At 58.6% G+C, this 24,778-nt stretch overlaps 4 protein-coding genes across 5 annotated transcripts; 1 reads left to right on the top strand and 3 right to left on the bottom strand.

The window, feature by feature from the left end:
* Positions 1-78: 78 nt before the first annotated feature.
* LOC117647618 (phosphatidylcholine:ceramide cholinephosphotransferase 2-like) lies at positions 79-14,745 on the bottom strand. Of its 2 annotated transcripts, XM_034389468.1 has the most exons (8): positions 14,452-14,745; positions 11,193-11,311; positions 3,479-3,734; positions 3,236-3,398; positions 2,905-3,115; positions 2,557-2,831; positions 2,281-2,468; positions 79-2,188 (listed from the first exon to the last, which is right to left on the bottom strand). In XM_034389468.1, exons 2-8 carry the CDS (start codon positions 11,249-11,251, stop codon positions 2,033-2,035), a joined length of 1,308 nt encoding a protein of 435 aa, XP_034245359.1. In that variant the 5' UTR covers positions 11,252-11,311; positions 14,452-14,745; the 3' UTR covers positions 79-2,032. The 2 variants fall into 2 exon arrangements, with proteins under 2 accessions (XP_034245359.1, XP_034245360.1); XM_034389469.1 differs by lacking the exon at positions 11,193-11,311.
* Positions 14,746-15,744: 999 nt separating this feature from the next.
* Positions 15,745-17,442, bottom strand: LOC117647112 (phospholipid phosphatase 6-like). Its single transcript, XM_034388637.1, has 5 exons — positions 17,417-17,442; positions 16,977-17,093; positions 16,715-16,861; positions 16,493-16,592; positions 15,745-16,407 (listed from the first exon to the last, which is right to left on the bottom strand). Exons 2-5 carry the CDS (start codon positions 16,977-16,979, stop codon positions 16,040-16,042), a joined length of 618 nt encoding a protein of 205 aa, XP_034244528.1. The 5' UTR covers positions 16,980-17,093; positions 17,417-17,442; the 3' UTR covers positions 15,745-16,039.
* Positions 17,443-18,664: 1,222 nt separating this feature from the next.
* On the top strand, positions 18,665-21,170 carry LOC117647365 (medium-chain acyl-CoA ligase ACSF2, mitochondrial-like). The gene is made up of 9 exons (XM_034389088.1): positions 18,665-18,782; positions 18,836-19,053; positions 19,124-19,344; positions 19,419-19,536; positions 19,617-19,709; positions 19,792-20,106; positions 20,183-20,290; positions 20,386-20,531; positions 20,616-21,170. The coding sequence occupies exons 1-9, from the start codon at positions 18,665-18,667 to the stop codon at positions 21,034-21,036; spliced, it is 1,758 nt and encodes a 585-aa protein (XP_034244979.1). The 3' UTR covers positions 21,037-21,170.
* Positions 21,171-21,722: 552 nt separating this feature from the next.
* Positions 21,723-24,455, bottom strand: LOC117647111 (arabinose-proton symporter-like). The gene is made up of 11 exons (XM_034388636.1): positions 24,300-24,455; positions 24,057-24,125; positions 23,810-23,971; positions 23,572-23,734; positions 23,374-23,495; positions 22,927-23,299; positions 22,689-22,845; positions 22,503-22,617; positions 22,274-22,433; positions 22,083-22,210; positions 21,723-22,011 (listed from the first exon to the last, which is right to left on the bottom strand). Exons 1-11 carry the CDS (start codon positions 24,340-24,342, stop codon positions 21,896-21,898), a joined length of 1,608 nt encoding a protein of 535 aa, XP_034244527.1. The 5' UTR covers positions 24,343-24,455; the 3' UTR covers positions 21,723-21,895.
* Positions 24,456-24,778: the final 323 nt, after the last annotated feature.

The following is a 24,778-nucleotide window of genomic DNA, read 5'->3' as shown; positions in this document are numbered from 1 at the left end:
TCAGTTCATCAAAATTCTTGTCTACTTCACATTTAAAATATCTAGTGGGATTGAACCTTCAAATACCACCTGAACATGTAAAGGATGAAACTATTTATTGCCTCTATAAAAATGTATAAATTTCATAAAAAGCATAATTTAACACGGGTAAAAGCATTGCTTCCATTAAACACATCAAGCTGAACTAGATACAGCAATAAGAACAAAAAGTAAGACCCTCATTTCAGACTTGATACAAACATTCATCACAATTGAAAGAAATAGTCTAGATGACTAACACTCATGCACTGTTGCACAAGACTGAAACCAAGCAATGGAGAAGAAATAACATTAGGAAAAACTATAGTACTTAATAAATCAGTACCTATCACTAGCAGATTCCATTTATGAGTTGATTTAAAAAATACATCACATATGATAACATTAAACATTTAAACTAGAACAGAAGCCCACATGGTAAGTGTCGAGCAGTTACAGTGAAATCATAACGTAAAAAAATAGGAGAATCATTACTTAACTGGTCCTAAAAAAAAAAATAGAACAGTCTGCTACACTAACTAAATTGATTGAAGAATTTTAAAACCATCTAGGCATTAAAATAGAATTAGCACAAGACATTTTCAGTAAAAATAAAAGTGGAGGAAAATAATACATGGACTACTCTCAGTGAGTACAGATTTCATTGCATTTCTCATGTCTCTAATTAGGAAACAAACTTTCAATGATTTCATTCAATTCAATTTCATTATTGTATAGGGTAGAAAAAATTCATAAGCAGCAAGAGATTCATTCATGGCTTATCCATACAGTTCTAACTGCATGAAAGAACATACACAATTCATACACATTTTGAACGAAACTACATCAGCACTTAGGCTAATATGTACAACCTTCAATTAAAATAAAAATGTATGCAAGGTTTGTTTAACACATTACCCTTATTTGGTCTAGCAAATTTGAAAATTTAAAGATCACAGCACGTTTTTGTAGACGTGATTACACACACCTTCTGCACGCAATTCAGGAGCATTTCATATCATTTATCTCCCATAAAAGCTATGTTCTCATAACTGTTCACAGCAGCAGAATATCTGAACGCACAAGGCACAACAAAATACACTGAAACAGTCAACAGTTAACAACTGCCTCAGACAGAATGAACAAAGCTATACTTCGCGGGTCAAAAAGCACCCATTTCATTTTCCATGAATGGAAAGCAAGGCAGAAAAGTACAGGCGGCCATGCCCAGCAATGCTGTTTGCTGTACTATAGTCCATTACCAAGCTCACAAAGCAGGTACTGCCTATGCACTTGTTTCCAGGTGGCCTGTCCTCAAGGGAGTAACTGACCAAAAGGCTAAGAAATTTCAATCACATCAAAATTCTTACCGAAGCACCACTGACCAAAATAATACAGTTTTAATGATTGTGCTGAGAGAGTCCGGAAGACATTTAGTGATAAATTAAGTATCTCAGAAATATTTCTGTAGCACCTAATGTCAGTGGCCAATTAAAGAAATCATTTGACGAAAGCTCATGATAGTCCTTAAAGCAACAAGAGGCAGTTAAAAGAACAGTCTTTGTTCCATTGCAAGGAACTTATGGACAAGTAAGATTTAAACCAAACAAAGAACTTACATGCAAAATCAGTGTTAAGCAAAGTTGTATAAATTTCATTTAGAACCTCATGACAAAATTTTGGACGGACTGACAATATTTAGGTTTGGATGAGAATCCATGATGAAATTTTAACAATAAGATCAAAACATTTTACCTCTTCACTTAGCCAAGTACACACCATCTGAGGAACAACTTCACACTTTCACACATTTTATTTGTTCTTGAAAAATGAAGAAAACTTTCTGCGATTAAATCACTTTGCTTCACAGCACAATAATCACTGTTCATTTCACCAATAGATTAGGTTCGCCAGGCACACATTCTGGCCACAGAGCTCCATAATTTTACCATTGGCTCCTTATATTTATTTCATGTCTGTTCTTTCTTGAGCATTGTGCGGAGAGAAGAGATTTCTAACTGTTTCTGTTTGGAGGCTTGTGCAGAAATCTGCGAGGCCATGGCAACGGCCAGTCGTGCTGGCGAGGGACCTTGACACCAACATTCCCTTCAAAATATCTGAATATTGGAAACCACCAAGCACGAGCCAAGAAGTTGTGAGGTCCAGGTTTCTGAAACAAAAATGGGGCATCAATATGAAAGCATATCAATATCAAATTGATATTAAGAGGGAGTGCACAAATTGATGAGGTGGAAAAATTACCTTTAAAGACGAATTATTAGCAAGAGTATGATAAATCCAAAATGTTCTTGTAGTGACAAAGTAGGCAATTAGTATGTCGATGGTATAGTGTCCTCTTGCAAGTAAGACCATGAAGACTGCAGTCGTGGATGCTATGCAAGAGAGCCATGACAGTAACTGGAAGATTCGTTTTGGTGAATCCGGAGAGTCTGTGGCACATAAGGGTCAAGATAAGAAGCTTAAAAAAACCCAACAATTTTGCACTGCACTAGAAATTCCATCTATCACTTTACTCACACTCGTTGATTAGAAGATAACAGATGGTGAGCATAACAGTGTGACCACTGTAAATAAAATCTCCACAGTATGTTTGCTTCCCATTAATGGTCAGGCCAAAACCAGACATGAGTTGCCAGACTCTAGTAGTAAGCAGCCAAGGGGTTGTCTCATTTGCTTTTGGAGAGCAATAATAAGTAGGGTCTGACATGGGCAGTACCGTAACAAACATTGTTACAGAACGCATCAGGTACAGTAAGGACATCATAAGGAACAGTCTCCTAAACACAATGAACCTGAAATAGATAACAACTGCTGAGAAAATGTCTCATTGTCTTGAAAGCCTCAATTACAATATAGATAGCTTACCTATGTTTGTGAAATAACAATACAAGGAAAGTGACGTTTGTCGACACCACAATAATAATTTCAGAGACTGTAAGTGCCCATGGAACTTTTGGGAAAAGTTCAAAGAATATGTCAGGTAAGGGACCATAAGTTTTTTTGTCTGGAACGCGTTCATGCACCAAAGACAGAGACGCTGTTGCCATAATAAAACCAAATACTAAACAGAAAAATGCTGAAACAAGGTAACTAAATTAGTTCTGTGGACTTTTCAATATTTCAATACTTGACAGAAGTGCATGTAAATGTAATGGGTACTGGACTGAAACATGTGATAACAATTCCATTCACTCACCCATAAGTGTTTTTAACTTCTCCTTTGGATACCTCTGTTCTTCTCTCTCTGCTTTTGGGATACTTATTATCACAGCCCCATTGACTTTGCCACCAGGTCGACCATCGTCTTCACTGTGGTCATCTCTATCCTCTTCGTACTCTACCGTGATGTGATTCCCATTCTGGAAAAACCAAAAACACAATCAGAGCCTGAGGCGAAACAAACTCGACACAACAAAATAGACCAAAATCGAGGACATACCTTGGTGGGAAGAGGGAGCAGGGGCTGCCTCTGGATGAGATCCGTGTCACTCATGCTGGAAGCGGAGGCCTGCTGGTTGTGCAACGGAGACAGGGGAAGTGCGCCGGCACTGCCAAGGCTGCCCAGGCTGCACCCTCTCAGCGGCAACGGCTTGTCGTGGTCGTCTTCGTCGAGCTTGCTGTTGCTGCCACTGTTTTGCCGCTCAAAGCTGCCATAGTCATTGTGGCTGATGGCATTCTTGGGATCCCAGACCATCCTGCGGGCAGAAAGCATGTCTTTAAAAGTCGAACCATCATTTTCCCGCTTCGAACAATGACAGAGTCCCCACGTGGCCCCAGCCCGAGCCCGATGCGGGCGTGCCGTGGCGTACCGTGCATCGCACACGTCATCCTGAACTCATTATGTCACTTAAAGTCCTTGGCCGCGCTAGGCTGGTACCGCTGGCGCGCTAGCGCCAGGCCGGCCGGCCAGGCATGCTCGCCCCGCCACATCTTCAATTGGCCGGTCAATTTGCCAGGCCAGAGCAATACCGTACATCAGCCCGTCAAAAGCGAGAGGAGAGCACACGCTCATCGGCCGGCCACCACACTGCGAGATGGACCGCCCTGGCCGAGTTGGTTCATCCCCAGGGCGTGAGACAAACTCGCCGCACCCTTCCTCTCTCTCGCACCGCCACGAGTGCGAGAGAGACAGACGGTCATTCCCTGCGGCTTCCGTCGTCAGTGCGGGCGGATTCCGCGCGAAACGGGGCGAGACATCGAAGCATCCCGAACACGCTGCCGAGGCGGGCGGAGGGGAGGGGAAGGCGGTTATCAGCGGCAGACTTCTAGAGCACCACGCACACCACACTGGCAGGCTGCCGGCGACGGCCAGCCACAGCCAAATAAAGGGTATTTTTGAACCTGCGATTTAAGACAACGGGAAACAGAGGCGGGGGCGGGGGCTAAGCCAGCGGCGCGAGGGGCCGAAAAGGGGAAACGGCGGACTGGCACCGCAGCCATGGCGGCCATGGCCACTCACTGCCTGGCGGGCCTTGGCGTGCCCAGCCACACACCAGTGCACAGCCAGCGCCCGAAGTGCGCAGAAAAACAACATCAAAGCGACCGCCAGCGAGTGCCACTGCCGCTGGGGTCCCGGTGGGGTCCCGGCGCCCCATGCAGGGCCCTGCCGCCCGTGCTGGGGTGCGTTGGAACAGGCCCAACCCCCGGCCGCCTCCACGCTCATTGCATGCACAGAGTGCGACAGAGGTGGAGAGAGAGGGAGAGAGGGAGAGCACGCACGGCTATGGCGACCCATTTGGGCGCCACAAAGACCGCGGCATCCCCCCCCCTCCCCATCCCCTGCACGGATTTGACTGACTGCCCTTTCCTTTGGCGTCGCTGGCCCGCCCCGCCCCGCCCCGCCCCGCCGGCCGCGCCACCAAAAGGGGGAGACGGAGGGAACGCGAACACGCACAAGTGCAAAATGGCTTCGTGATTGATGGCTGAGTATTCACGGCGCAGTCCGGCCGGGCGGGCGAATCCCCTGACGTACCGCCCCGCCCCGCCCCGCCCCGCCCCGCCCATGGCGCCACGCCCCCTGACCCCATAACTGCCCCGAGCCTGGCTGGCGCTGGCTGGCGCTGGCCTTCCCCGCCGCCGTGCCTGGCCGTGCCCCCACCGCGCCGCGCTGCCGACGGGGCCGACGGGGAGGCGGCGGCGGCGTCCTCGGGGGACTCGAGGACGCGCCAGGACGCGCGCACCGGGAGCAGCCTTCAGCCTTTCACGGCCACCGCCAGCCCCACTCTCTGTCGCACTCAGGGCGCCTGCCGCGAGGGTGCGAGAGAGAGGGAAGCCCCGCCTTCAGAGTCCTGGTACGGTCACGTAACTGCGTGGCCGCGTAGCCGCGTAGGCACGGCCGGGCAGGGCAGGGAAAGGAGTCGACGTGGGCCGGTCGCTCTGTCTCTCTCGCACTCGTGGGGCGTGTCGTATAAGCGCGAGAGAGACAGAGCGACTCTCTGAATCAGTCTGCCGCCGCGCTGTCTCACGCAGGCGGAAAAAGGGACACCAGCCTAGCGGGGCCCGCGGGGCCTAGTCAGTCGAGGGCCACTTGTCGATAAGCCTCCGCGTGTGTGCGTGCGTGTGACTCGGTACCCGCGAACTCGGCCCGGCCGGCACACTGGCACCGCGCCCTAACCCAGAACACTCTTAGGACTCGCGTACCCGTGCAGGCCTGCTGCTGCGGGGTCGCCTCGCCACCGAGCTCCGCGTCGTCCACGCCGTCTGGCCGCGCGCCAAGCACGCCGTCGTCTCGAGAGCGCCACGTCACGCCGCTGTCTGGTCCAGCCCGCGGTCCCCGGTCCGCGGCGCCCCCGACATGAGGGGCATCCTCTCCAATCAAAGAATCAGAGGGTTGCTGACCCTGCGGGGGGGGGGGGGGGCAGCATCATCGGGTCGGGAGCAAGTGTGACTGACGCCTGCACTGCGCACTGCCGGCACCGCCACGGCGTCCTTCACGTCCTTCACGCCGCGTCGCCACGCCGCCGCACGAACAATGGGCGTAGCGCGTAGCGGTGGACGTCATCGCCGTGCCTGGCCGAGCCCCGCCGAGCCCCCACGAGGGGCCGAACGGCCAAACGGGGGCAAAGTAACGACGGGATGCGGGCGACGACCTCACACCAGACTCATTCCGTCTATCTCTCTCCCACTCATGGGGCGTCCCGCGTGGTGGCGAGAGAGACAGAGCGACGGAATGAGTCCTGCAGAGAGGGCAGGGCCCGGTGCGGGCCACGACGCCGAACGGCAAAGACCGCCGTCGAGCAAGAGTTGCCGCTTGCCATCCCCCTTGCGGGCCTTGCGGGCCGGGGGAGCGGACCGAGTAACCGAGCCAGCCGCTAAATAAACAAGCAGACAGCCTCTAGCATATTAAAAGCCCATCCCGTACAGCGACAGACAGCTTGGCAGTGGACTCCCCCCGCGCGGCGCCGCTGGAGAGCGTCGTGGAAACCAAACCCACACGACGTCGAGGTCACTGCGTACCTACTTGTAGGCGAGCGCGGCCGGCGCGGCCATCGGCCTTCAAAAGCCCCGCGGCTCGCGACGCGGGGGCCCCTCCACGGCGCCCCCACCGGCGTGTCCGCTTCGCCCGGCCGTGTACACCCAAACAAAGACGCGAGTGCGCGCCCCTGGGCGCCCGGGCCCCTGGCTGGTGCCCCCACCGGCCGAATCAAGCATCGGCGCGGCGATGACCGCCCCGCCCCGCCCAGTACGTAGCAGTACAGGCGCGGCGCGCCAAAGACGCCGACCGACCGACGACCGGCCACGCCGACGACGCAGACAGCAAATCAATACAAAACAACCCCCTCTCTCTTCCTCTCCCTTCCCCCGCGGCGGGGCGGGGCGGGGCGGGGCATTCGCAGCGCCTTTCCTTGCTTCCAAACGCCGCCATTAAACTCTTATCGCCGCTGCATCTTTTACCGCCACCGCGGGGCGGGGCGGGGCGGGGCGGGGCGGACTGTCGCGTCGCGAGAAGGGCCAGGCCGACGAAGAGGACGACGGCCTCGCCGCCCTCGACAGGAAACTGCAGCAACAGTCGCGCTGCTCCTCTCCAAGCAGCCTCTCTCCCACCACCGCGCCGCGCCGCCAGCAACCTGACCACCGCAAGACGCGAGGCCGCGAGGCGCGAATGAGGACATGACGAAGTGCGTGGTGCCCGTCCCTTCCTACACACTCCTCTCCGTAACGAACCCGGCGTTTCGCCGTCCTCCAAGGGAGGTTTGAGGTTCGGCTCCGAAGACGAACGACTTTTATTTTTTTTCGGACGGCGTCGGTACTTTAGGCGGGCCGCGGCCGCCACGCTCGAGCGGCGGTGCCGGCGCCAGGGCCTCCAAGACCTTGGCGAGGAGCGGCAGGGGCGCCTGCCGAGGCGCGCGGAATCTGGGTTACGCAACACCAGGAGTGCCACGGACGGCCAGGCCGCCACGCCGCGTCGGAGCGGAGATAACTGCACTGCACAGCAGCCAAACATCCAACCTGCGTATGAGGCCCGACTCCGCCACTGTAGGAGTAAGCCGGCACACTCTAGGACTCGAGGCACGCGCTCTCAAGCGTTCCCGCTTTCCCAATCCACTACTATCACCCTCTCTCTGTCTCTCTCTCCCCGGCATGACTCATTCATCCCCGCGCGGCCGTGACAACAACCGCCGTGACGTCACTCACGGAAAACGGACAGAAATAATGCAAAAAGACAAAGGCTCCGTCCGGCCGGCCGGCCGTCCTGGGATCGAAATAAGCCTCGCGACCCGTCAGGCCGTATGCTAAACGAGGGCACACGCGCTGTCCCGTGGTGCGCCACTTTCTGTCTCTCTCGCACACCCACGTGGAAGTGGGAGAGAGCGACAGGACGTTGCCTGAACTTGGGGCTTTTGTCAAGTTGGCGCCGCGGCCATGCAGTCAGAGTGACGAGGAGCTCGGCGATACCAGTGTCGAAACAGGGGCCCACACCACAACAAACAGACACCTACCCCCACCACCACCACCCCCCCGCGGCCTCGCGTGGCGTGCTGCCGTCGGCTTCAAGCACTGCACATTTTCGTCGCTCTGTCTCTGCCGCACTCGCGGGGCATTCCGAAGGGGGTGCGAGAGAGGCAGAGCGACGGCTGAGCAAAGGAACTTCCCCTCCAGGCCTCGTCACGCTTGTCACAGTTGGTCACAGCGAGCCGTCCCAGTCGCCCCGGTCACACTTCTCCGTACGGTCGACACCTCATCTGCATGCGTGCGACTCGACTCGACTTCCGCGACGCGGCGAACACTTCTTTCGTCGCCCCGTCGCTCTCGCACACCCCACAGCGGCCCTCGAGTGCGACGGAGACGGCGACAACTGCTCGGAATCGAACGAACGGCAAGCCAGGCGGCAGCGTTGTTGTTTTGCCAGCAGGTTTGGCGGTGTGACGTGGCGGTGGCAGTGGCGCGGCCGAGCGCAGCTGACTCAGAGTCCGAATCGGCGCGGCCGCGAACCCATTCCGAGAGTCTCGCTCCGTCTCTCTCGCACTCGCGGGGCGTGCCGTAGGGGTGCGAGAGAGACAGAGCGACGACAACGATTCTCGGAATCGGTCCGCTGCGCGCGCCGCCACCATCGAGAGCGACCGCCAGCACCGCGTCCACCACCACGCCCACGCCGTCCTGGCTGCGTCGTCCACCGCGTGCTCGGCGCGCTCCTGGGCCTTCACAACACGCCGACCTCAGCGGGCTTTCCGCGGCCGCGGGCACGCCGCGCACCGAGACCAATTGGGCTGCAAGTTCCAAGGGCAATTTGGTTCCAAGTTCCAAGGGCACGAGGGCCTTGACGAGGGCCTGCTCGGCGCGCTCCGGCGTCGGAAAAGTCCTCACGGAAGCCGGGCAAGTGCCCACGCCTAGCGCTCCGTTACGTAAGCCACACGGATTCCTACGCGTCGAGCCGTCTCCCCGCTGGCGCAGCCGCGTTCAAATACCAACACTGCGCACGCGCTTTCCGAGTCCAGACTCGCGGGCCGAAGACGGACGTCCCTTGTCCGCACGTCGAGATAGCGCAGAGAAAGCGCCGCAAGGCCGCCGCCGGTCAGTCACTCCTGCAGGACGCACAGTGGGCCAGAAGACCGGTGGAGGCGGCCAAAACTCTAGACGCGTTTTGAGCTCCAGAGTCGCTAAATGGGCCTCGAACCGAACGTGTGACCCCACCAATGGATTGCTCTTCGAACGAGGAATCCATTGGTGGGGTCACACGTTCGGTTCGAGTCCCATTTAGCGACTCTGGAGCTCAAAACGCGACTAGAGTTTTGGCCGCCTCCACCGGTCTTCTGGTCCACTGTGGGACGCCGAGCGGGCCATCGTCCCGCTGTCGGTCGCGCCAGCCAACACCAACAAGTACCTGGCGCCAGGCCCCGCGCGGGCCGCAGGGAGAAGCGCACGCCGAGGGACTCGGGGGCATCGAGGTGCCCGTCGGAAGGACGCCGTCGACGCCGTGGACACGCACACCTCCGCGACGCACTGCTTGCCCTTGCCGCCGCGGACGCGCGATGCACACTGACTGCCCGGGCCGTCAACAACGCCGGGCCGGCCAACCCTACAGCCCGCCGGGCCGGCTCTCTCTCACTCACACAAACACACACGCGCGCGCGCGAGGGGCCGCGAGCCCACTCCAAGCAACGGGGCAGCTTAGCGCGGACAGCACGACTGCAGCACACTGGCGGCCTGACGGCGCAGCGCGCAGCGTGACGGCGCCAAGACGGCCGCGGCCCACGGCTGCCCACGGACCGACCGTCACTCCCTCCCCTTCCCTCCAAACGGGGAGGGGGAGGGGGAGGGGGGCAGAGCCACTCCCAGCTGACTCACTCCGCTGGACCGGGCGCTTCCAGTGCCTCCAGCGGACCGAGGTGCAGCCGGGTGCAGCTGCACCTTGAGCTGCACTCGCCGAGGACCGAACAGACGGACGCACATCTGCATCCTCGGCCCGGCCGATTCGGGGAACGGAAACGACTCGCGTTACGCCGTTACGCGGACCAGACGGCGCGGTTCCCCCAGTGCACCAGCGCGCCGGTCGCGTCATGGGACGCCACCTCGCCAGCCACCCACGCGACTTGGAGGCTGGGCGGCTTCACGAGGTTTACAGCCTCCTCCACTACACTACTTAAAAGTAATCCGCCGTCCCTTAATCTCTCTCCACTTGAGCAAGGACACCACGGGTGCCGACACAGATAGGGAACGGCAGGGAAATGGCTACTAGAGGGGCAGGGCACTTTCACCAGGTGTTATCAGCCAGCCCGTCTCGAAGCAATACAATCTCGCCATTGGCAGGGTATCGATAAAAAGAGGAGCAAACATGTCAGATCCGTCTTGAAACGTTCTCTCTCCGTCAGCCAAAAAGTCTGGGAGAAGCGGAATCATCACTCAACTGCCTCAAAGTTTTACTCGGGGAACCCTCCGGAGATGCTACAGCAAATTAAATGTGCAAATTTGGAAAACGTTGGAGATCGCAAGGCGCTCAAATTGGTTTGAACCAAGTCGTTCGGGGTCGCTTCGCTGCCACCCTCCTTGACCAATCCAATCACGTGATGGCCGCACCCCCTCCGATTGGGCGCCACTCGGCGGGGTGTTTACCCAGCAACAGGCCCGACAGGCCCGACAGGCACGCAGTGCGGGGTGGCCGGGTGGCCGCGACCTCGCCGTCGGTCGCCCCGACGGCCAGCCAGCCAGCCAGCCAGCCAGACCCTGGCGATCCGTATCAACCCCCGTCGCGCACCCTCATCGCACCGCCAGCACCGCCAGCAGCACGGAGCACTTGGTGGCCGTGCAACACGCTAGCGCGCGATAGCGCCACGGCGCCACACGGCCACGCACGGAGCGCAGGGGCGGATCCAGGGGTGGCCTATAGGGGGGAGTAGCACTTTTAGCCTACTTACAGAGGCAAAGTAGCACTTTTTGCCTACCTTTCAGGCGGCTATCTAGGGGCTTGGGGGGGGGGGGGGGGCAGAAACCCCATCCCCCCCCCCCCTGTATCCGCGCCTGACGGAGCGTGGAGCGGCGTGGAGCGGCGTGGAGCGCCCCGGAGCGCAGTACGACACGCGTGCCGGCGGCTTGCCTACCCGCCGGGCGGCCATTACCATTACCATTAAAGGGCTGGACCACCCGGCCGCCCCATTTGCAAAGTCCAGTGCGCAGTGCGCCCGTCTCTCTCGCACTCGCGGCGAGTCCGCACTTACCTGAGCAGGGCGCGCCGCCATGTTCGGCCGGTCTCGACCACCACGAGCTGCAGCTGCATAGCCCGTTACATAGCGAGCCGCCACCGGGCGCCCCTGCCCTGACTGGCCAGCCTGCAGCCCTGCGGAACAACAAGCAGAGCGTCAGCAAGGCCGCCGTCCTGGCGAAGGGCCGGAGGGTCGCCCCCCCGACCCTTCAGGGCCCCTCCAGGGCGGCCCCATGGCGCCGACCCTTCGGCCTTCGGCCCTGGCCACCTCTTCCGGGCGACGGGGTGTTAACGCCGACGTGGCGAGGCGCGAGGCGCGTGTGTGCACACAGAGCAGGCCGTCACAACAGAGGAGGGGCCGGCCGGGTCGATGTGCGGGGCGGGGCGGGGACAGCCGCCCTTCGTCAATATTAACCTCCAGGTACTCCTGGCAGCTGACGCCGCGCGGACGCCGCGGCCGCCGCGGTCGCGGGTTCGACCACAGGCCGGTCCGCCCTTCTAGTTTTCCTCTATTGTTACCCCCACCCACCCCCGTCGACCCGATACGCGATCGGTCAGTCACGGCCCGGCCGGCTATTTTCGTCGCGCAGTTTCGCGTGTGCAATCCACTCTTATTCTTTCCTTCCCGCCGAGTCCGGCGGTCCGCCCGTCCGTCCGTCCGCGCAGAGCTAAATCGTTTCCACGGTTCGGCGTCACGCAGGAAACAGCGCTACAGGCCCGACCCATTCCGAGAGTCGTCGCTCTGTCTCTCTCGCACTCCTGCGGCTCCCCGCACAGGTGCGAGAGAGACAGAGCGACGAGAACGGAATCAGTCCACCGGCCGCCACGGTCAGGCGAGGTGCATGACGAGGACCGAGGGGTGGGGGGTGTCGATTGGGGTGCAGTAGCAGTGCAGTAGCAGTGCAGTAGCAGCGCGCCACGGAGTCTTGAAGGCCGCGAACCCATTCCGAACAGAGCTTTCAACGCAAAGCCTCCCTCGCAACCCTCAACGGCCGCAGGGGGTGTGGACTGAGGGACGCCGACGCCGGCCGACGGACACACAGGGAGCCCCTGGAGAAGACGCCGCTCTTTGCGAGGAGAAAAGGGAGCGGCCGTACAGAGAGGGCCTTAGAGGATAACTATCAGGGTCGCACAGTGCGATCGGGGCGACGGGGGCCCTTGGAGGGGTAGAAGGGGCGAGCGGACAGGAGACAGGCAGACGGACGGCGCCCGGCTCGGCAGACGTATAAAAGCCTCAGCGGGGCGGGCGGCGGCGCGGCGGCGCGGCGGCGCGGCCCGCGGGGGGTTGCTTTTACAACGGCAAACGGAGGCCAGCCGGGCCAGACGGCGCCGGACGCCAAATGTCACGCCGCGCCGACACAGCCAGACGAGTTTCCGACACGAAAAAACAAGAGACATTGGAAAGAATATGGAAATCTAAGCGCTGACGAGATTCGGTCAACGACGACACACTGGTCGGGCGGGCAGTCCACCTGGCGACTCTGCGGCTGGTCAACTCTCCTTTTTGACTGTTTACGCTGCCGCCCCGCCCCGCCCCGCCCCCGGCATGATTCGCTGTCCGCGTCGCTTATCGGGCGATGGTACTTCGACTGTCGAGTGGCCGCGTTAATCCAAGTGGATAACCCTCACTCCACCACACTGCTTTGCTCCATGCCGCCCCAGTCAGTGCTCTCTCACGCCGTCTCTCTCGCACCCCTGCGGAGCCCTGCGGAGCGGCCCACGAGTGCGAGAGAGACAGCGACGCGGACGGTTTAGGCACGCCCCCTCGAGCATTGCGTCACCGCCGCCACTGACCCCCGCGGTGGCCCCAGCGCGGCCCCCTCTTCGCTGCCGCGGTGACTCGGTGCCTCAGAAACCAGAGTCAGGAACTGTCCTTCCTTCCTTCCGTCTCCGCCGGCCTCCGCCCCCCACGCCTTTTTCGCCGGCGCAGTGGTTCCCACCTGTGTGCCTGTGGCGCCGGGGGCAGGGGGAAGGGAAGGGGGCACACCCGTCTAGAGGGGGAGAGGGGGGCGTGAAGGCCGAGCGTCCGTAAACAAAAGTGTACTCCCTCCCCCTCTCCCTCCCTCCGAACCCCGTTAATCGTTAACCCCGCCTCAAACTGGCAAATCTGACAGAGGAAAGGCGGCGGTGGCTTCAGTAGGCCAACAGCAGGGAAGAAGGAAGCCCCATGACAGACTGCTCCACTAAACAAAGCGGTGCAGTGTCACATTCACCCTCCGCAAAGTCCAACGTTCCAACTGACACAGCAGCGGATGATGGCACCGGCAGAAAATCTTGTGCAAGTCGCTGTGTCTTATCACTTGAAACAGACAATTAGATCAATGCTCGAACGCCACAATCCCATTGCTCGAGAGTTGGACAAATACACAGTTCAAAAGCGGCGCTCAAATATTCTAAACATTTGCCAAATTGTCTACTAAAGAAAACTGAGTTCCCAGCTCAAGCTTGCAGGATGTAGTTCAGCTGGCTATATAGAATAATATTAAGAGAATAATCAACGACAGTGAATATTAAGGTTTTGATACTTGACTATCAAATGAATGGGGTACTTTCAGAGGCAGTCGAGTTATGGAAAAACTGACCTTTAATCAATCCTGTAAACCACGCACACATTCTGATAGATGTGCATTCACAAAGACATGAGTTTTGGTCCTTCCTGTACCACAAGCAAAGTAGACTAATGCAAAGGCGCCAAACCTGAGGATAAATTTGAGCGATGGAAGTAACCTAGAGTATTATGGACAGGAATGGAGTGGATATGTTAAGGAGCAAGAAACAAATAATGCCATGATTCTCATTAGGCACTCACTCATGTTCCTAAGAAAATCGGACCATGTATGCTTCCCAGGAAATAGGCAGCGCACTCACACAAAGCCATCAAACAGCAGGCATTACGCTTAAGTTAACGATAAATGATTGTAATGCTTTGATTACATATCTTGGCGCTCAAAGAAATTTAGCTGCAGTAAGAATCAACTATAGTTAAATCACAAATGTAGAGAAAGACACCCTTCACCAGGAGCAGACTCCAATGCTGGAGGTTATAGTGGTCCTAGCAGTATGTTTGAAGCAGCCCCAAAATAACCTAAAATGGCACACAAACAACCCAGCTCGCGGCACCAGCATGCCGTCGCCCGCGAGCAGAGGCGTGCCCTGGCCGACACCAAGTCTCGGGCCGTCGACGGCGGCAACATCATCACGCACTGGACAATTCCACGAATGCCCCCACATCCTTCGGGGAGAGCGGGTGCGGCGGAGGGCTTGCTTTTGCTTACCAGTCGGCCGAAGACTACGGCACCGATAATCCTGGTAATCCGATGACGCTGGCCAGGGCGGGCAGCACTCCCGGACACAACACTAGGACGAAAACGGAACGAGACTGGACTGGAACGACTTGGCACTTTTGTTCTGTTCGCTGCGCTGCGCTCTGACTTCGACGTTCAAGTTGACGGCGTAGCAGCAGCCAGCGCTGCGCGGCGCGGGGCGGGGAGGGTGAGCGGGAACGGAGCGGAGCGGAGCGACTCGAGCGAGTGAAGCGTGGAGAGCGGAGAGCGAAGAGCGGGTGGTGGGGAGACGCAAAGCACGCAAACCGCGCAAACGCGCCCGGGTTGGCGGCGAGGCGAGCAGGGGGAGGGGGGGGGGGGGAGGTGGCGCTATTTGGCTGTGAGATGCGCCGCCCGAGCGCGGCCTCGGCTCCACACAAAGGAGCCGGGAAGAAAAATTGCGAAGGCGCGCAGTCACTTGAAATGCAAATCGGTCGCGATCGCGGTTTGGTTCGGGTTCGGGGCTTTGGACCGGAGCCCTGGGGGCCCGCCTAGAGGCCCGGTCTCCGCGGCGGCGGCGCGGACGGGCAGAAGTGACACCGCCTCCCGACGAGGAAGACCAGCTCCCCCCGGACTCCCTGGACAGGAAGCAGACACCCGTGGGACACCGTTATCGGGAGCGAGAGAGAACCAGAGAGAGATGGCACCGCAGAGGTAGGCCCGAGATAACAAGTGTTTGGTTTTCCCTCATTGTCCCTTTTCCGCGTGGGTCCGCCTTATCTACGCGAGGTAGCACAGATTCCCCACGCACTGGAGCACACGTGTTGGTTTTCCCCGCACTTTGCTCTTATTTACCGCGGTTTTGGGGGCTGAAAGTCTATCCTCCGGGGTCTGTTGTTCGTTTCGTAACAGTTTGCCTCGAACTCGGACAGCAGAGATGGACGACCAAATAATGTGCTTTAAAACTGAGCGCACCTCCACCAAATGTGTTGTCCATGTGTTATCGAAAGGGCATTCCCCGGCTTTCCCCCCTTTTCACAGTGGCGAAAATAAGCGAATTATGCCGGTTCGAACTGAATCATTAAGACGAGTACTAGCGATATATAGTACTCTAGACTTAAAATGCTCGCACCGATGCCGGGGTTTGTCGCTCATCGCTCATGGCCAGGCGTTGTCGATACCCCGTCACTCGAGGTCCTCCCCGCCGCGAACCGCGGAGTATTGCCAGAGATTAGGAGCGAGGGCCGCAAATACTCGCGCTCTTGGTGGGAATGTGGATTCAGTAAAATTGACACGACCAAAACATTGACAATCAAGAAGGGAAGACGATTTATTTTTAGAGAAACATTTTGTTTTGAACAAATTGTCAGTATCTCTTGAGGTAAGACTGTTGTTTTCCCGTTTATGCTAATACAAAAATACTCTCTCAAAGCCCGTTTAATAGTTTGCTGTGAAAATATAATTAAAATACTTCAGAATCACAGAAGTTCTTTCGTAATACAAGGAATTTATGACTTCTATCTTTTAACACAGTTCAAGCTATGAGATCACATGTCAGAGAGGAATATTAAGAGATTTATCATCTAGAAATATACTGTGACTATGAAGTGAAGATTGAAATGATCCACAAACAGGTATCCTGGCCCAGCCAAAAGTAAAACACGAATAGGCTTTCAACTATTCCCAAGAGAGCTCCGCAAATGACATCAAACACATGGTGACGTCGCAACAAAACTCTAGAAACACACACACTTGCAGACCATGCTACCAAGGGCAAAGCAAGCAAAGACAATTCAAGATAATAGATGAAGAAGTGACTTATGAAGACTGCTCTGCTTGCATGCCCAGATGGGAAAGAAAACTTGTCCGGCCCCACAGTCATGAACATGTCAGACTCATTGCCAGCTGGTCTTCGACGTCGAACGAATGCTTTGATCACAGTGATAGCTATGACGTCCAACAAGAGCCCTGTGTGACAGAAGAATAAGTTAAAGATTTAGTAGTGTTGTCGCCATCTCAGTGAAAAATTTCATAGTGATGAATAACAACTTACCATACAAAAAATTGGCCTGCAATTGGTACAAGGAGGGGTCCGTGGTCAACAGCATGTAAGCAACCCAGCCAACAAGCCAGGGGACGCCATGGCAGGAAATCTGAAAGCAAGCGACGTGGGAATACAATGACAATTGACCGAGTCTATAATACAAGTCTATAATGAGAGGAATGAAGTGCTTCATTCATTCATTTACAAAGCCAGAAAGACAAAGAAATTAACCTCCAACACTTTGTGATGTTTCCTTTGAAGCAAATGAGGGGCAGCACGAGTTACCGCTGCACAAAACTTATTTGTGACGGCAACATCCAAGTCCAACAGGATGCGCAGAGCAGGAGGAGCACGGCGCTTTTTGTCATTGGGATCAGCCTGTAAAAATGAGAAACAGAGACTTAATTGCCAACTGAGAGACAATGGATGGGTGGCTCATACAGAACCTTAACCTAAATTGTTTGTAACTTAATTTCAAGGCACAAGTACAGACCATGATGAAGCCGGACGGAGCAGCACAGTAGACTGACCAATTCCCAAATGTCGAGTCAAGTTGTTGATAGACGCCGGGGCTGATAACACAAGCTGATAACTGTTGAGTCAGCAGGCACTGAGCATAGGGCACAAAGGTTAATCGCACTACACCTCCTTAAGTACGGTCTAAGTACTCAGAGTCAAAGGCAAAGCCGAACGCGCGAGTAAATAAGGTACAGCCGGCTCTCCGTGAAATAAAGTTTCCAATCGAATCGAGCTGACACTAACAGTTTGTTGTCGTTTCACAGCGTTTTGGTTCTGTCTTCTGCTTTCTGTCTGCTACTGTTGACAATGTGTGTACCACTACACGCCACGTTCAAAAGCTTTTTCATCCCAACATCAACCAACAAAGACGTCCAGAGCCTAGTCAATCCGCTCTATTTTTCGCAACACCCTTACTCGTCTATCTTTGACTGCGACGGTGATTTAATTTTAGTCAGGCCTTTTTTGTGGTCGTGGGGTTGGTAGGGCCGTAATCTCTCCACGCAGCAGCGGCGCGCTTTTTCAAACCACTGCGCCGGCCGGGCCGGGCCGGGCGACTACTGTACGACACCGACACTATCTCCCGGGCAGATAGGAGGGGAAGCGCACAGCGAACTGCACCTCGTGGCAAGCGCTTTTAGAAGCATGTGAGAATAGGACTCGGCCCCCAACAGTGAGTGGGAGGGAAGGACAGATTACTGCCTCGACAGTACAGTGTCTCGGCGCAGGAGCAGGCGCCGCGCCGGGGCGGCAGGGCTCGCCAAACATGTCCTATTGACAGAGCTGTGCCACCATATAGAGCGATGTTAAAAGCAGCGCGCCGACTCTCTGGTCGCCATGCCGCCCGGCGAGGCGAACCGTCGGCCAATCGGGTTTGGTTCGGGTTGGCGGCTCCTGTTTCCACCGACCCGCGGTACCGAGGCCGAGGGCCACTGGGGGTCGGTGGGGTCAGGGAGCCCGCGGCTCGCGACCGGCTGACTCTCAACAGCGGTTTGTCTGTCGTTCTGTCTCTCTCTCTCTCAGCCGTAGGGAAGGCCAAATGAGTGTGAGAGACAGAGCGACAAAGCACCGTTCCGGACTCGGCCTGCCGTCGGCGCCCTGACGGCAAGCCTGGCGGCAAGCCTGCTGGGGCTGCTAGTCTGCTGGTGGTCTATCAGTGTGCCGCGTCCCGGCCAGCCCCAGGCAGCCAGGCAGCCCAAGCATGTCGTTAAGCGCGTGTGTGGCGTCCGCGCTGCGGTGCGGCGCCGCGTCGGCCGTGTCGCCGACCCACGCCCTGTCGACGGCCAGGTTCACGTCGCGGTTCACGTCGCGCAGGCCGTGGCGTCGACGCGCCGCCACGCTGCCCGTTAGGGGTTTGGCGACCCTTGGTCCCACGTGGTGAGAACGGCCATATAGTATCGACTTGTTTTCGCCTTGTCCCTCGAGGATGCCGCGGCAAAAAAGCTTTAACTGCTTGACGGAATCCCAACCGGGCCGGAATGTTTGTTTGGGTCCCAGGACGCACACGTGTGAATGGCATTGTTTGGGTTGGAGACGCGTTGGAATGGGGCTCCCCCACCCTCCCGAAAAAAAACGACGCGTTACGCGTTAACTGTGGTGTTTGTCAGCAGGCTGATGAGCGCCGGCCCGGACGGGTTCGCGGCGGGGTCCCCGCCCACGTCCACCATGGAGGCGCCCTGCGCGGCCGGCGCGCCCGCGCCCAGCTACTGGCACCAGGTCGGCGAGCAGCCGCTGCTGTACGCCACGCTCGGCCAGCTCACGGCGCACGCGGCGCGCGCCCACGGCCAGAACGAGGCACTCGTCTGCATGCAGGAGGGCGTGCGCCTCAACTTCCAGCAGCTGCAGCACCGGGTCAGAGTCCGCCGTCCGCGCTGGTGGGGGTGGCGGTCCGACTTGACGCTCATGGTCTCCTTGTCCTCCTGCAGGCCGACCAGCTGGCCGCCGGGCTGCTGGGGCTGGGGCTGCGGCGCGGCGACCGCGTCGCCATCTGGGCCGGCAACTCCTGGAGGTGGGTCGTCGCCAAGCTCGCCGTCGCCCGCGCGGGGCTCGTCTCGGTAAGCAGCAGTGCGAAGCACCGACTTGACAGTGTGCTTTACAGTGTCCTGACCCCGGTCCCTGCCGCAGGTGGACCTGAACCCTCAGTATCGCGAGTCCGAGCTGGCGCACTGCTTGAAGCTGTCCAGGGCGTCCGTGGTGGTGGCCGGCGTGGAGAACCGCGGCCAACCCCTGCACGACGTCCTCTGCGCCCTGGTGCCCGAGCTGCGGCAGTGCCACGGCGACGCCGTGCGCTCCGAGGCGCTGCCCGACCTCAAGGCCGTCGTCACCATGTCCGACCAGCCCTTACCGTGCGTACAGCCGTCCCCGCGCCCCCGCGGCCTGCCAGCGCGTGACACTGACGTCTACCTGTTTCCTGCTGCAGGGGTGCGCTGTGCTTCTCCGAGGTCATGGCCTCCGTGTCCGAGGAGCGCGTCCGGGACATTGAGGAGCAGCAGTGGAGCATCAGCCCCGACAGCGTGGCCTGCATCCAGATGTCTTCGGTAAGCGTGGTCCGAGTGAGGCGGTGGGAGCGGCAAAGCCAAGCCAACCTTCCCTCTAACCGTCCAACTAACGTCGGCAGGGCACCACCGGGAAGCCCAAGGCGATCCTCATCACGCACCGCGGCGTCGTCAACAACTCGTTCCTCACCGGCAAGAGGCTGGGCCTGCACGAGGTGAGTGGCGGCCGGCGATACCCCGGCACTAGAGCGCACGCGGGGTATCGCCGCCGCGACGCTGACGCGCTGCCGCCTCTAGTCCCACAGAGTGTGCCTGCAAGTGCCGCTGTTCCACGCCTTCGGCACCGTCATCGCCCTCATGCCCACCCTGCACTTCGGCACCGCCTCCGTGCTGCCCGCGCCCGCCTTCAGCGCGCACCGCTCCCTCGAGGCCATGCAGCAGGAGGGCTGCTCCGTGCTCATGGGCACGCCCACCATGTACGTGGACCTGGCGCGCCTCGTCCAGGAGAAGGGGGTGGCCGTCGGCGCCGACGTGGCCATGATCGCCGGCGCGCCCATCACGCCGCAGCTCGCCAAGCGCATGGTCTCCACGCTCGGCGTCAAGAGGATCAGTGTGGGTGTCTCCCCCTCCCCGCGCCACGCTGGTGACCTGCCGAACAATAACGAAAACCCCGTTTGCTTTCTTGCAGAATGGGTACGGCCTCTCCGAGGTCTCCGCCCTCGTGTTCCTGGGCAAGGAGGGCGACTCCGCGGACTGCATGGCCCAGACGGTGGGCAGCGTCACCGAGCACGCCGAGGTGAGGAGGCAGGCCGAGGCCACACAGTGGGCCGGCCGCGCTCGCTGTGTGCTCGCTGTGTGCAAGTGTTTTGCATTTGCACTCTGCATTTCCAGGTGAAGGTGGTGGACGAGAACGGAGACACGGTGCCCTTCGGCACGCCGGGCGAGCTCATGATCCGCGGCTACCTCGTCATGGACGGCTACTTCAACGACGACGAGGCCACGGCCAAGGCCATTCAGCACGGCTGGTTCCGGACAGGGTAAGAAAAAGAAAACAACCAACGTTTAAACGAAACAAATTTAATGAAGATTTTCCACTGAGGGAGAGTTGTCTTCTCTTGCAGGGACAAGTTCGTCCTGGAGGAGAACGGGTACGGGCGCATCCAGGGCCGCATCAAGGACATGATCATCCGCGGCGGCGAGAACATCTACCCCAAGGAGGTGGAGGACGTGCTGGCCGACCACCCCGACGTGCTGGAGGCCGAGGTGGTGGGCGTCCCGGACGAGCGGCTCGGCGAGGAAGTGTGCGCGTGCGTGCGCCTGCGGCACGGCGTCGAGACCCTCTCGGCGGCCGAGCTGCGCCACTTCTGCGGCGACGCCATGGCCGCCTACAAGCTGCCCCGCTACTGCCTCGTCGTGGCCGACTTCCCGCGGACGCTCTCCGGCAAGATCCAGAAGTACGTGCTGCGCGACCAGTGCGCCAAGGCGCTGCAGGCCGGCACCCTGGACGACGGCAGACCCGCCGGCAGGACCGCCAGGGGCTAGTCGCTGCACGCGTGCGTGAGCCAGCGACAGTGTGTGAGCGTGTGAATGAGTGTGTGCGTGCACAGGTTAGGCGTGCTTCCTGTAACTTAGCGTAAGTCCTCGTCGTGATAATAAAGATAAGACAAACCATTTCACTCTCTTTGTTTCTTTCTTTCCTTTCACCACAAAGTTCCTCCTCTCATCCGCGCTGCTACGCTGCTAAGAGAGTCCGACGCTGCTCGCCTCGCCTAGCGCCTGCAAACTGGAGGCCCTCCAGCCGGCGAGCACGGCTGCTCGACGGGCGTGCCCGCCCGCCCGGCGCTCCCCGGCCCCATGCTGGTGGCACGCAGACAGCCTCACGATAAAAACCAGCCTGGCTGTTGTGCGCGCCGCCGTGAGTCGGCAAGTGTCGACTCGTCTCTCCGCCCCTCTCGCACTCACGGGGCGTCCCGTAACAGGCGAGAGAGACAGAGCGACGCTCCGGAATCGCTGTGCGCTGCGTCGCCATGGCGTCGCGGTACCCGCGTTACCCACCGGCTTGCGCAACGTGTTTGCCCTGGCACGTTGGCTGATCCCAAACCCTGCTCCCTTCGCTCTGTCCCTCTCGCACTCGCGGGGCGCGCCGTCGGGGTGCGAGAGAGACAGCGACGCGAGCGCGGTGCGGAATGACGCGACCGTCGCGGTGAAGAGAGTCAGCAAGCCACACGGCGCAGGAAAGCGGCACTTTGTATTCCTAAATTAAGTACAAAAACGGTCAGTCTTTAACAGGGTCCGACTCCGAAGCGACGACGCACCCGCACAGACAACGCACGCTCCGCGCTCCGCCCGGTTGAAGGGGTTCAGTCTCTGGCGGCGCGGCCGTTTTCGGCGTTGGCGGCCATCACTTGGTGTGGCGGCGTCGCGCCTCGTTGGCCGTGTGGATCCTGTCCGCCAGCCCCGTGGAGGGCGTCGGCGTGAAGGCGGGCTTGGGCTTGAACATGGCCGTCAGCGCGCACACTGTAAAGCACAACGACAGCCTTAGTGCGGTGGCGGCAGCATAATCTGACACACTCGCAGGCGGTACGCACCGTAGAAGGTGACGGCACCGATCCAGAAGGCCAGGGAGCAGTTGGAGACGAACAGCATGGGGATCACCACGTTGCCCACCATGGAGCCCGAGCGGCCCGAGAAGTTGGACAGGCTGAAGGCGGACGATCTGGAACACGACGAGGCCGTCAGACCGAACCGTCACCGCCCGGCGGGGGGAGGGTGAGGTTACCTGACGCCGGTCGGAAACAGTTCGACGATGATGTTGAGCACGGTGGTGAAGGCCGTGTTGGCGCAGCCCTCGAAGATGCAGGCCACGGCGAGCACGAGGGCCGGGGTGTTGGCCCAGGGCCACGCCACCAGCATGGAGCCGGCCACCGACAGCGTCGTTACTGCCAGACAGCCACGTCAGAAACAATCCAGGTCGAGCTACGGGTGTGGGGGTGAGGAACGAGCCTTACTCAGCACGGCCTTGGCGCCGACGGGCCGGATGATGAAGCTGGCAGCCAACTGGAAGCCCGCCCTGCAGCTCATGATGATGATGGAGTTGAGGTACACGCTGGCGTCCACGGAGTACTGCCGCACACACACATTGCAAACTGGCGGTCTCGCTACGCTGTAAGCGCCTTGGCGATGGTGGTACTCACCGAGTCGCAGTCCGCCAGGGTGAGGGTGGCGTTGCCGCCGACGGACGGCCTGTCGTCCTCCAGGACGCTGCAGACTTCGCGGCCCGTCACCCCCAGGGCCGCGTCGCGGTCCATCTGCGCGAACATCTGCGGCACCCACATGCGGATCGTGTTCTGGCTGCGGGCAAGGCGGAATCTGACACTCACAACGCACCAAGACTTGCAACCCGACTAGGCATGGCGGCCTGCCTGCACCCACCAGAACAGGATGAGGGGCTGCATGGCGAGCACGAAGCCGAGCGGCACGAGGAAGGGCTTGCGGCAGAGCTTGCCGAACTGGTGGACGATGGCCAGGAACGGGTTGGCCGGTTCGTCGCTGTTCCGCAGGTTCTTGAGCTGCAGCGTCTTGACGGGGTACGTGGCGGCGGGCAGGCGCGTGTTCTCGGCGAAGATGCCGGCCAGCACGCGCAGCGCGTCGTCGGGGCGTCCGCGCGCGGCCAGGTACTTGGGGGACTCGGGCAGCAGCAGGATGAAGAGCCCCGCGCAGAGGCTGGTCAGGGCCGTGACCAGCATGAAGGCGCGCCACGAGCGCAGCAGGTCAAACTGCAGCGGGATGACCCACATCGCCAGGCCTGCGGGCCGAACGGGTCAAGGGTTACACACTGTAGGACGTGCTCCGGGACGCGGGGCTCCGGGTGCAACTGACCGGCGTGCGCGGTGCCCGAAATGGCCTGCATCACGCCCGACCACATGAACACCTTGGAGCGGTACTGCGGCCCCAGCAGCTCCCCGGCGAAGGTGAGCGCGATGCTGGCCGGCCCGATGAGGCTGTGACAGAAAGGCCGGGGTTCGAATACCGATCAAGTGTATGTATTTTTTTTTTCGGAAAGAGACAACAACTCACAGCGCGCCGAGGACGACCCTGCAGATAATGAAGATCAACGATGACGACACGAAGGCCTGGAAGGTGGCCGTGGCCGCCAGCGCGAAGTAGGCCGTCAGCAGCAGCGACTTCCGGCCCAGCATGTCCGAGAGCGCGCCCCACACGAAGGCCGTCAGCATCATGCCTGCGCCGAGCGGTGCGGGTTCAAAAACCAATCTTGATTTTTTTTTTTTTTTTTTGCGCTTTCGATGTTACTCACCCACGTACATGGCCGCGTTGATCTGCCCCTTCTCCAAGGTGGTGAGGTTGAGGTCGCACTCGGCGGCGGGCAGGGAGTACGCGATGTCCGAGCCCACGAAGTTCTGCACCGCCATGGCCAGCCACAGCCCCACCAGTAGTTTGTTGTTGAACCTGCCATAACCTACAAACCACGAGGCAAAGTGTCACACTGTACACAACGGCCGCGTGTCCATCTTTACTCGAAACACACGACCCGCGGACCTCACCTGTGATCTCCAGCGCCTCCTCCAGGCCCACGGGCGCCTGCGCCTTGGCGTCGGGCACATCTAGAACAACTGCAGACACGGCCATGAGTAGTCAGGGGTCGCCATGTTTACACCGCGGTTGCATCATTCCGTCTCCGAGTTGACTCGGATTGCGGCCAACACCGACACGGCCAGGCCCCTGCATCCCGCACTCCTCGGACCCACGCCACAGCGTCTTGAACGGACGGCAAGGGCCCTACGCACCTGTTTTGGGCTGGGCATTTTTCTGCGTGTCTTGGTGCGCCATGGTGGCGGGGACGAGCGGCCAACTATAGAGGGCGTAGGTGGGACGGCACCTCAGACAGGACCGGGAGAGACAGAGAGAGAGGTAGAGGAGGGGGAGGGGGGACCAGCTTTAATGCAAGCGGTTGTGTCAACGGGCGCGTGCCTAAGTGGCGGAAAGATACAAGGACACAGCCAACAGCCATTTTCTCGCATTTTCTGCCCAATACTATTTTCCCGCCAAATTTCATTTCTTCCGCTTGGCAGTATTTTCCCGCCAAATTCATTTCTTCCGCTTGTCAGCGTTTTTCCCGCCTTTCTGGCTAATACCTTTCTACATTTTAAAAATGGCGTGTCATGAAACGTGGATCACACTTAAGGAGAACCCCAGCCCGGATAATTTTCGTGCGCTGTTTGTCGCTGGTATACAAAAATTTTCGTAGAATGTCTCTACCTCGGTC

The sequence above is a fragment of the Thrips palmi genome, unplaced genomic scaffold (genome assembly GCF_012932325.1).
Source record: "Thrips palmi isolate BJ-2018 unplaced genomic scaffold, TpBJ-2018v1 HiC_scaffold_2, whole genome shotgun sequence".
NCBI classification, from domain to species: Eukaryota; Metazoa; Arthropoda; class Insecta; order Thysanoptera; family Thripidae; genus Thrips; species Thrips palmi.
Note: the sequence above shows the minus strand (reverse complement) of the source record. Positions and strands in the feature narration are given on the sequence as shown.